Source organism: Saccostrea cucullata, unplaced genomic scaffold, assembly GCF_032062105.1.
Source record: "Saccostrea cucullata isolate Sc308-1 unplaced genomic scaffold, CSIRO_AGI_Scuc_v1 ctg3341, whole genome shotgun sequence".
Lineage (NCBI taxonomy): Eukaryota > Metazoa > Mollusca > Bivalvia > Ostreida > Ostreidae > Saccostrea > Saccostrea cuccullata.
In genome coordinates, this window is record NW_026940247.1 from 13559 (window position 1) to 26302 (window position 12744).

Consider the following 12744-nt stretch of genomic DNA (forward strand, 5'->3'; position numbering starts at 1 on the left):
TCAATGATAAAAAATAATATAATGGGCATCGAAAATGGGTACTGTCCTTGCCATTAAATATTATAACAACTTATGTACTATTTGCCCAATATCTGATTATGTATGACTGACTTTAAGACACATAGCAAATTTGATATACATCATATCGGGAGTAGTTTACAATGTTTTTAAGAAACGTTTGACGGTAAAAAAAAAGCTTGGTACTCAAAGATCATATTTTGAAAAAAGAGTGAAAACGACAGCGTGTAGGAATGTCTTAACAATTATTTTAAAATATCAGTAACATTACTGTAGCTATCCAACTTTGCTTCATATTCAAAGAGATAATGGAACATGAATCTATTGCTTAAAACACTCAATACAAAATTTTCCATAAGATGTACTTGATAAAAGCATCAATGGTCCGACAAGAGCAAAGGTGTGCAAGAACACAAAGAGAGATTTATATGCAATTTTCTTAAATATTAGTGGTACTGTTGTTCAACAAGTTTTGACTTGTTTCTATTTCCAAACCTGAAAAACCACCTTTTAGAAAGAATAAAACAAGTCCAGGAAATCATTGGATCTGCTATTTTTCAGTATACTAAGGGTCATATTCAAAAATGTGTTCTAAATATAATCAGAAATTTAATTAAAACTTTAACGGACATCTATTTTAATCAAAAGAGATTAATAAGTAAAATCATGAAGACTAAATCATTAAAAAGCGTCTTTTGCTTCTTTCCGAGCTCCGATGACATTATTTATTGAACGTCCCTCGTATATTTACAATTGCAAATGTTTCCTTTATATAACACTACTGAAAGCAAGCGTTTTTATAACTGTATAAATACAGGTACGGGGTCAAGAGGTCATAGATGTTCGTATGGATAAACGTTCGACGTAGTTTCTCAGTGACGTCATAAGGTGTCAACGCGCGTTCAGTAGATTACATACATGCCGTTGGGTTTGAAAAATAATGCATTTTACATGTTAAAAGTCAAAATCAGGCAAATCTAATGTATGAATAAGTTACAAATGTAAATATAAGTAATAAGATATCATTTTTTAAGTGTTATTGGGATGACCAACCCGTTTTACATCCCAATAACACTCAAAAAATGATACCATATTTCTTTATTGATTGATTTATTGATTGTACACTGTTTAATGTCCCTCTCGAGAATTTTTCACTCATATGGAGACGTCACTGTATGCCGGTGAAGTGCTTCAAATTTTGACCTTTACTCGGCACTCAGGGCCATTGAGCAGTGAGGGATCTTTATCGTGCCAACGCCTGCCGCTGACACGGGGCCTCGGTTTTAAGGTCTCATCTTTCACTTCAAATTGCCGAGCGCATGGCGAAGGAACAGTTGCTACCCATTTTAACGACTAGGTCGGTCGCGGCCGAGATGCGAACTCACGACCTCCCGATCACGGAGCGAATGTGAACGGTATATTTCTTAATTGAAATACCTTAGATAATATACATTTAAATAATATGAAAAAAAAAATTGGTTACAAAACCAAATAATCCAGTTAAAAGATTAAACAAAGTTTGAAATAAACTACACACAGTCCATCCCCCGCCTATTGTCGGCATGTCGCAGTTTTCTCTGACCAGACAACAGCCCGTACCATATGGGCAAATGCCGTCAACCCTGGAACTAGTCTTACCAGGATAACAAAGATTGCTATAGTCTAAAGGACTGCTTATATGAAAAGAGATGCTTAAGAAACATTATCATCTAATGATTTGTTGTTAAATACCGAGTATGGAGTTTATTTAACTGGTAAGACGGAATTTTTTTTATATTTTCACTCGTGCTTCGCACTCTTAAAAATATATTAAAAAAATCCTGTCCCACTCGTGAAATAAATTCTATTTTCAACTACAAAACAATACTTACATTCAGTGTAATTTTCTTCATGAAATCCATTAGAATTCCCTGACGTTTAAATCTCTATAACACACGCGAAACCTTGTCACCGCGCGTAAAAATACACAGTAGGAACTATATGCATTTTCAATACTTGATGATCACCAAAATGTACATTGTTAGACACAAAAAATAGAAAAAAAGAACCCTGTTGAACAAATTAAAAAATACAACAAATATGCATTTGAAAATAATTTGTCACTTTTTTCCTCGCAATTTTCGTTTGCGTTATTTAACTTTACGATGTCACACACGTCACAAACGGCTCTTACGTCTATAAAGCCCACCAAATTTGAAGGGCGCTAAATTCACATTAAAGATTACCGAAATTAACAATTATGAAGAGGAAAGATTAAAGAATGTAAATATTGAATTCAAATTTTGAGATGTCTTCGATCCTATAACACACCTGGCCGTGCCGACAAATTATCATAACGCGCGGTATTCAATTTGTCGGCACGACCAGGTGTGTTATAGGACCGAAGACATCCCAAAATTTGAATCCCATGCTTAATTGAATATCCTCTTATTCTACTAGTTTCGAGGTTATCTATGCATTTTGTATTACTGGGGCATAATAAAGTTTAAAATTTTGATTTAAGGACAGACGAGACGTTCCTTAATAATAGATAATTTTTTGTAAGAGTTTGTCATTGAAGTATTGCTACTAAAACATTTTTACTCACAAAAAATTAAGGTACCTTACCAGGCATATCTGCAAGATACCAGGGGTAGGTTTTCTTATAAAACCCTTTGGGGAAGAAAAATAATTTCCCAATTTCACAAATGTTAAAGTGTTTGGATTTTTTTAAAAACGTTTAGAAACTGATTTAGAACTCAGAATGTTATTAAAATTTTGAATACTTTTCATACATTACGAAGATATGCAAAACAGATTTTTAGGAACGTCTCGTCTGACCTTAAGGACAGATGATACTACAAAAAATGGATTTCTGGATAGATACAGTGGAGCCTCATTTATCCGGACGCTTTGGTGCTAGTCAATTTGTCCGGACATGTGAAGCGTCCGGATATCTGAATTACTAGTTAAACAAGAACAAATAACATTAAAAAATTCTGTTCCGAAGAAAAGTCATCCGGATACTGAAGCATCCGGATATCTGGCGTCCGGATATCTGAGGGTCCACTGTATATATTTTTAGCTTAATTTTATTGGAAATGATGCAAATATCAAATTTCTAGAATATCAAAAAACTGTAAACCATTTGGGATGTTCAAAAGTCTGCCCTCCTGAACCCATCCTTATTAATCAATACAAATAATTTTTCACAATAAATCTCATTTTTATGAAATTTCGAATGAAAAAAATAAAAATACGCAGTGAATCTTATTTAATTTATACATCTAAACATGATCCAAGTTGTTATTTTCAATTCCTTTAAAGGTAACTTTGTTTGTATCATCTGTCCTTAATTTATAATTCTTTTCAACACTATATGTAGTTTTTGAAAAGTGCTGCGAACTAATATAGATTCCCTTACCTAATTTGTTAAAACTTGATTTGTTGAAAGGCAGGTTGAATATTTTGCTGGTCAACTACAATAAATAGCTGTAATTAATCTTTTTGCAAGATTTCATGAGGTTTACAGCACTTTTTCAAATATTCTAATGCTTCTTAATGCATCTTGAATTGATGTGTAAAAACTTGGCAAGGTACAATGAGGGTATGCCCTTGCTACAAACCAATTCATTACGGCCTCTCTATTTTTTTACAATGAATCTGCATACAAAAAGACAACATTATATTTTGTCTGGAGAATATACTGACAGAATATGAATAAAATAGCAAAATAGAAATCGCATCTAATGTAACGGTCTTTTATATAACTGCAAATAATATTTATTTCAGAGCAAAAGACATTTTTCATTGTACAAAATGTGACTTGATCAGCCTCTCGCTTTGAATAAACTGCGTCATTTTGCGAGATTACGTCATATTGACCCGTGCATTGCTATCGATGCATTGTTTATATATTGTTGTGCGGAATTTAACAAAAGACAAAACTGCATGTAATAGTAGGGTTCATATATATTCTACAGCTACATGTATCTAGCAGTGTGAAATATCAAAAATTTCATTTTGTGGTATTTTGGAGACCTAACATTTTGTGTGACGTCAAAGTAAAAATTCCCAGTATAAAGTGGACCCCCCTAATTACTGTAACCTTAACTGTGCTGTGTTCTAGATTATCGAGTTTCTTAAAATTGATTATGATCACTATGCTATATTATAAAATCACATGTTTTTCATTCTGTTTCAGAGGATACAATCTAGGTCTTTACTATAAAAAAGAAATAAAACCTTTATTTTTCTTGGGATGATCAGGTGATGAATACAAAATCATTTAAAATAGTGGGTTTAAAGAGTCCAGTATCTTATATTTTAAAATAGGTTATCTATTTCTCAACAATATTTCTGCTCTCCCCCTTAAACACAATCTCCTCCTATAAAAGTCTTCATGCCGGTGTTTAGTATCACTCAGATCACCAGATCACCGTAACGATTTGAATGCAAAAAAGACACATTTGTTATAATTAAAATGGGCTTCGGAAGGAAATTGAAAGAAGGGGGGGGGGTAAAGAAAAAAAATGTAAATCCCAATTTTCAATGCCTATACAATGTCTATTTTTGCCAAAAAAAGTGGGTTTGTCCCCCCCCCCTATGATTTAGGATTTAATGATATAAATTCCGGTTAAACAAATAATTAAAAAAGTTGTACACGTCATTTTTTTATTCGACAATGCTTGAACAAAGGACGGCTTTTACAATACCTTATCATTTTATTAGGTAAGGGGGTGTCTCCCAGAGACAATATAAGTTTCTTGACAAAAAGTAAACCAGTAATACCGATTAAATTATATGGAGTTTGCTGATTTGAAATAAAATTTTATTGAAATTCTTGATATTTTTTTATTAAGATCTTTTTATTTGAACAGAAGGCCTTAGGAATGGAAATATCATTACTGTCCTTGGAATGAGGGACAAAAAAAATGAAATACACAAGGTAAGATATATTTGTTCATTTAACATCATGATCAGATATGCGTTTTAATTACTGTATCCCATTTGGTATTTTATTTAATTATTATAATTATTTTCTTTGTTTAAAAACGTTATTGCAGCCCATAGGAATTTGCTTTTACCCCCTTTAACCCCCTTTCCCGCAGTCACGCATTTTAACGCAAATACCATTTCCTATATCTAACGCAAAATCACGCATATACCGTTTCTCCGCAATCACGCACTTTTAAAAGTTTTAAAAGTTCATTTAATGTTAAATTTAATGCCAATTTCCTTCTATTTTATACTTGCAAAAATCTCATTAAATAGGAAAACTTATTTTTCTATTAAAATATAACGTCATAAAATCATATACGTAATTTTTTAGAGAAACATGTACCACGCTATAAGGTGCTTGCTAGGAAATGGTAAATTTCTATTTCTATGACGTAAAAATCAAGTGTATGTTGCATAACAGTTCAGTAAGTTGTTAAGAGTTAAATAATCAAGTTGATCTGTAAAAAGATATATGTTTTTCACATTAAATAAAAAAAGTTGCTCGTCATTTACTATCAAAAAACGACAGGTCCCTTTTTTCAGAACATCGAATTTTACAAGTCGCATAAAAACGTATTGTACACATTTCGTGTTTCATATTCTTAAAGCGAAATACATTTTTAATATCTAGGTGATGCATGTGTCTGGTTTCAATTTATATATATGCAGCCAACATTTACTTGAGGAATTGATAAAGTTTAAAAGGGTATCGTTTTTGTTCGATTTTCATACGACTATAAGTTTTCATACTATTCTCGACTATCGTCTCCATCATTAAGACGCATGCCTTTTTCACACATATCGAAGCGGTTTGATGATCAAGACTCATTTCCATTGTTTACTTTATTTATTTCCCGGGCGACAATTGATGGTTACATCAATGTTTTCTTGTTTGACTAGTTATGGAGCAAATTGTCAGAAAAAGATATGACATGAAAACACAATATATTAAATATTTGTAGAATGATTTCAAATACACATCTAAACCTGTTTAGTTCAGAGATAAATCTTTTTCCCCGAGAATATTTCTTATCAAAGTTCAATCAAACTTTTTTTGAATGAACCATGCGATAAATGTTGTGTTGTTAAAGCCAACAGGAAATCCTGTAAAACATTGATTAAATCTTGATAACAAATTTATTTTCTACGTAAGAATATAGATCTTTTCGCATTTTGATAAAATAAGTGGTGTTCCAAACCATTGATAAGACATACTTCGTGCTCCTGTTCACCAATATTTAATGATATATGTACTCGAATGTATGATCCTTGGTGTTTTATTTACATTACTTTCGGACAATCCTCTTATCAAGAGTAGACTTTATACTTCCTGTTCAGAATGTGTTCAAACTTCTGAATATGATCTAGAGATCTTTAATTTTAGACAACGAGAAAATTTAATCATGGCAATGCTGTGGGCAGCTTTTTTCATGTCACTCTTCATATCTACGTGTTCTCAGTACATTTATCTGAATGAAAAGAATGACTGCAGCAGTAAAAATGAAAATTGTGAAACCATTTCAACACTTGTCAGCGAACTTAAAAATATTCAGCGTGAAGTACATCAACTACGACTAGAAAACATTGACATCAGAGATTTGCAGTCCCACTATACTTTTTTGAACAAGCTTCAGCATGAAGTAGATGAACTACAGAAGGAAAATGTGCAACTCAGAGATTTGTTGAGCAATCGTACGTCAACAAGTGAACTTCAACAAGAAGTAGACGAACTCCGACAAGGTTATAAAGAAATCAGAAGTTTATTGACAAACCTTACCTCACCACGTATGTATACTACACACAAAGATACAAATGATTAATTGTATTCAAGAGGCTGAAACACAAACAACGAACACATGTAAAACTAGTCGTTTCAATGATTGACTTAAAATAAATCATTAAGATTACTTCTGACGTCAATTTGGAAGGTTTATAAAATTATTTTGAATTTGTTGTGCTATGTTAAAACTTGTTTTCGTGAAATATAAAAGATGCAATGCTAAAATGACATTATGTAAGGAAAATATTTTGCTAAATTAAATGATTTTTTTATCGCTACAAAACTTACCGGTATGTTAATTAAAAATAATTGGACTGCCTACACAGTATATTGATGACTTTGAAACGTTACTTTCTATCTAATGTAAAGGCATTTTTTTTCTAAATGTCATATTATTAATTGTCGCCCTCATGTTGGAGTTATCAGATTGTATGATATAGATTCGCGAAGTAAGGAGTAGATCCTAACGTCTCTTGTACAAATCTTACTGTGTGACATGTTGACAGGTCCTTCGGATGAGACCGTATAAACCGAGACCCCGTTGTGTCGTAGTACACGCTGGCACGAAAACGGCCTCTCACTGCTCAATGGCCCTAAGTGCCAAGCAAATGACAACATTTGTAGATCTCCATCGGCATACGGTTAAAAAATCATAAGAGGGACGTCTAACAACATACAATCAATTAATCAATCAATCAGTCATATATTTAATTTCTTTTTCATATAGGTACCAAAATAAATAAAGATTGTAGGGATCTATACGCAAACTGTCATACACAGTCAGGTGTTTATAAAGTATTTCCCTTCAGTGATGATAGGCAGGTCAAGGTATACTGTGACATGGTGACGGAGGGTGGAGGATGGACAGTAAGATCTCTCTCACACTCTCTCTCTCTCTCTCTCTCTCTCTTCTCGATTTTTGAATGAAATGCTTTTTTTCATAACTTAAAACATTGCGTATACCAGTGTTAAAAGACAAAAAAGCACATTTTGAATGAGCTTCTTTATATGAATAATGTATTTGAAACAGTGTTCAAGTAAAATGAAGGTAACAAAACTTCCCTTCTTTCATTAGTTAATTCTTCTTATTTATCAATCCCTAGGCAATCCAGAAGCGGATGAACGGATTCGTAGATTTTGACAGAACATGGGCAAAATACAAGAATGGGTTCGGGAATCCTAACGACTCTCACTGGATTGGTAATTAATAAACAGTTATGGAATAGGTACGTGGGAAAATAGCAAATTTTTGGTTGAAACAATTGGAGGAAACACTTTTCTTAAATTCCTCATACCATTCCATAACTGTATATCTTATGTAATTCAAAGGGATAGGTATTTTTCACATTATTACCCCTTTTTATTCTTTTTTTAATGAATAAGTTATCATTTTGAAACATCTATTGGGATGTAAAAACGGGTTTATCACGAAATCTTATTCCATAAATCTTTATAGCGATATCAGTATTCCCTAATGTCAAACATGTATGTTTATTGTTTATATGCTTTTCCTTTATACATTTCAATTTGTATGTTGCATTATATGATAACAGTCCTGAAATAAGTATATTTTACAATATTAATTGAATTATTTAAGATAACACGATAATAACATATTTAAGGGAATGACGTAATACATCAACTTACCAGAGGAAAGAACTCCTCCCTTTACGTCTCCATCACACTTACTAATGGGACAAAGCTCTATGAATTATACAACCAGTTTTCTGTTGCTGATGAAGCCAACAAATACAGACTTTTTCTTGGAGGACCAGCTACAGGGACCCTGGGTAGGTAAAAGGAAAAAAAAAATTCAAAACTCAATCAAATAAGCGAGAGAAAAGGGGGAGGGGGATTTATGGTGACAGGATTACAACTACCGACTCTTTCTCTGAAGACCAGTTTTATTGTCAGGTAAGTATCGGGAGTATCATGAACCAATCACTTTTAAAATTGAAAAAGAAATATTTTATGATCATTACTCCTTTATACTACATTTTCTAAATTCCTATTTTATTTAGGAACAAGAATCTTCATAAATTCTAAATAATTACATTGACATTAATATAAAATACGTATTGTATAAAAAAAGCCGAAAATAAGACGAAAATCGTAAAGTAAGTAAAGAGATCTCTTGTAGCAGGAATGGAGTCGATTACTTATAAAAGCTATTAATTAAATTCAAATATCTTCAAGTTAGGATTTATTTTAATTAGAATTCAATTAAGTACAGGCTTTAAAGGACATGTAATTAATTAAATTAGAAATACGTTCCAAATTAATTAATTTAAATATTGAATATGGCTAGCCACGGCGCAAAAATATGGCAATTAATGCATTGTTTTTTTCATAAACTTAGTTACTGTAGTAAATACATCGATTACACACTGTGTCATACGGGTGGTGTAACAATACCCCATTTCGAAAACCGGTTTGAAAATCCATATCACGTATAAGACAGGCGTGCAAAATCCATATCCATATTTAACCGGAAGTAACGTTTGTATAAAGGGTTTTTTTTTTTGGTTACCTTATATTGACTCTATTAGAATTTAAAGAAGAAAAGGTTATTAAGAAGAATGAATCATTCATAAAGGACCATATGTGAACTCTCATATAAAATATTTTAGATATAAACTAAATAGAATACTATATACAAAATTTCATATCATGTGTCAAATTCAGTGTCAGAGCTCGGGCCTATTAACAGCCTAAGGACCTTGGGCCTTTGGGCTGATATGACATATGATATGGATTTAAGTATGTAATATTTTAGTTATCACATGCTTACCCCTTTATCCAATGTGTAGGACTCATTAAATACTTCTTTCATATTCCACAGCTAAGTACATTTTTGACATCACAGTGGTTTTTGAGTTAGAGTTATGAAGTAAAATAAAATGGAGTCCTTTATCAAATAATGTAAAACAATGGATAAGAAAGTATTAAACATGAGGATAAAGATATTCCTTGATTAAATCCTAAACTGCTTATAATATTGAACATGTTCATGTTATTAACAAAACATGTGGACATGTTGTTAGATATATGTTGTCAGATATATAATTCATTCATGTTTTATAAAAAAAATTCGGGTGTTAATTAATTATTGAATTGAGAATTTTCTTAAGAAATGTAATTAGATACAATAGATTACAAAGACTTCTTTTTATAACTATCTCGCCCTTGGTGTAAAGATACATGTATAGATAGGGGATTTCAATTAGACAATACAAGAATGGAAGGGAAGTTGATTACATAAATTTGAATGATTTTAAATGATAAATGACGAAATGAAAAAAATATCCTTCTGGTACATTTAACTTTAAGAGAGCAAACAATATTTTTAAGCAGTAATTTCTGAATTTTGTTTTTTTACTTGAGTGAAAAAAACAAAAATTCTGTAAAACAGTAAACTTGATTTATTTTCCAATGATGCAAATTTTGAGCAATGGAAACCCCAGTTGGCCCCCTTGAATGAATATTTAGCAGTTTTAGCAGTTTTCAAATCCAGATAACTATGAGACTTCGAAAGCTGGAGAATTAATATTACTGAATTTGAAAAATAGAAGCATTGAAGTTGTGCATATTGTTTTTTTTAATTTCTGCTTTCATGATGGTGCTATATTGGGGTCAAATTGGGGTCATGAATTAGAACGCTTCGCTTTGAAGCGCTAAAATATAAATATATTTTTCTTACGTCTCCTTTCAACTAAAACTGTTTTGCTGTAGAATGTAGAATAAAACCTGTGCACAATTTTCAGGGTTTTTCTTTGATTCCTCTTAAGAGGGTTTGTCCCTAAATTGAGGGATTTCTGGGGGTTTTTGTTTTTAATTTTTAAAAACGGCAACTATTTCTAAATAGCTTCTCCTCTTTTTTGTTTAAATAATGTCCATAATGTACCTTTTTTTACAAATTCTTCATACGTAGAAAGTGCATTTGCCCATCGAATCAACTGAGATATATAAACTCCGTACGCAGGTGATGAAGGTATATCGCTGCAAAAGGAGTGAAGTTGATGATAGCAAGGTTAAAGTCATTACTTTTATAATATACCTTGGTTGTTAGATTACTATTAAGGCCTTTTTCAAGTAAAATATCCAAGTATCAAACAGATGGTGTGTCAGAATCTGTGATATCTTTTTTCACAAGCTCATCGTTTCGACATAAGAATGGAAATTACAATGGTTGTACGGTGAACATGGGAGAATGTCAAGCAAAAGTACTACAATATTAAGAATACCATATCCCACCTCTGATGTGTTGGGGGCCCGTGTTTGCTCTGCTCTAATTTTGTATTGTTTTATGGACTTTGAAATTGAATAATGTTTGTTATCTCAATACCCCTCTCCATACTCTATCCGCCTATATGTTTCCAAAGATGTGCTTTCGAATAAAAAAAACACTTTTATAAACATTTTTTTCTGTATATATGAACATCGACAGATAAAACAAAAAAAGGGGAGAACAAAGCGAGCAAAATGCCTACAATGAAACAAACCTTTAATTGTAAATCTTATCTCAAATATAGCAAACACCTCTTTGATATTTCATATAACGTATAATACTTGAGATAATAAATCCATTATATGCAAAAATCAATTTAAGAGATTGTTTGTTTGTACATGTTTAACGTCCCTATCGAGAATTTTTTTACTAATTTGGAGACGCCACCACCTGCCGATGGTGAGGTGCAAATGATGTCTTTTACTCAGCACTCATGGCCATTGAACGATAAGGGATCTGTTTTGTGCCAACACTTACTGCGACACAAGACCTCGATTTAAAAGGTCTAATCCCAAGGACCATTCTCCACGTCACACAGTTGATTTCAAATTCTAAAAGCATCACTTATACCATCACACAGTTATTGATCTGAATAGGTCATCACCTTATTCCATTGCCTTGACTCAATTTCAAGATCACAAAGATAAGATGTTTTTCATAAATAGTCTGAATGTGTGAACTTGCAAAACCGTTTACACACAGATTGATTATGCTAATAACCAACTTCATTGTGTGTTATGGCTTGAGCAAAGGTCATTAGGGCAATTTCAAGATCACTACCAGGAGAACTATAAAATCCTTCATTGTCTTTCTACTGGGAAAAGAACGAGCTGGGCTCGAGTTGTTTGAATATCTTTATTTTAGGACGAATAATCTAACTTGAAATAGGTGTCCGTACAATATTTTTTTTCTGTTTCACAGGTGACAGTATGTTAGACACTGGTTCCTCTAACAAAGATCTGTCTGGGATGGACTTTACCACATGGGACAGAGATAACGACAGACGTAGCTACTATAACTGTGCTGCTTACGAGAACATTAAAGGAGGCTGGTGGTTTAATTCATGTTCCTCCGCCTTTCTAAACGGTCCCTGGTACCCTGGAATCTGGTCCTATCCTTGGATACCTACAGTGAAAAATGGTAGAGAGATAGAAGAGACTGTTATGATGATAAATCCTCTCTGATATTGTTAACTGTTATTTATTGAAAAATGTGTGTTGCAAGTTGCACATTAGATTTCTTTTATCAATGTGTATAGAATCTGTGTATTAATATTGAAAAATGTATATCGAAACTCAATCACTTAATACCTTTTATAATTATATTTAGTACATACAAAGGGAAATACTTATATCAAATAATTTTGGCTTTATTATTGTTGAAATTGTGCTATCGATATAATATTACAAAGTAACAAATTTATAAATCTAATATTATAATGTGTAATAAATCTATTGAACAGTCATATTCCGTTCTGATAATAGTGTGATAGCTTTATTTCCTAAAACAAGACAATCCAGTAGGTCATTCTACGTAATATTTTTTATATAATTAAATATTGTTTTTTATTAATCTTATGATATTCGTAATGAAACATTTACATAGTCTTCTTGAAAAATCCAAGGAAAGTTCAATTTTTGATTCTTCGACACCAGAATATAGGGCGGGTCTGTGATTA

At 32.2% G+C, this 12744-nt stretch overlaps 1 protein-coding gene across 3 annotated transcripts in view; it reads left to right on the forward strand.

The window, feature by feature from the left end:
* The first annotated feature begins 7616 nt into the window (after positions 1–7616).
* Positions 7617–12744, forward strand: part of LOC134255025 (ficolin-2-like) — an 86047-nt gene continuing 80919 nt past the window's right edge. The window contains exons 1-2 of one of the 3 annotated variants that reach the window (XM_062737556.1): positions 7864–7978; positions 8401–8568. In XM_062737556.1, the coding sequence (XP_062593540.1) occupies positions 7897–7978; positions 8401–8568 (250 nt within the window). In that variant the 5' untranslated portion in view covers positions 7864–7896. Of the gene's footprint in view, positions 7646–7863; positions 7979–8400; positions 8569–12744 lie in introns of those variants that run through there. The other 2 variants (XM_062737554.1, XM_062737557.1) reach the window with 2 other exon arrangements.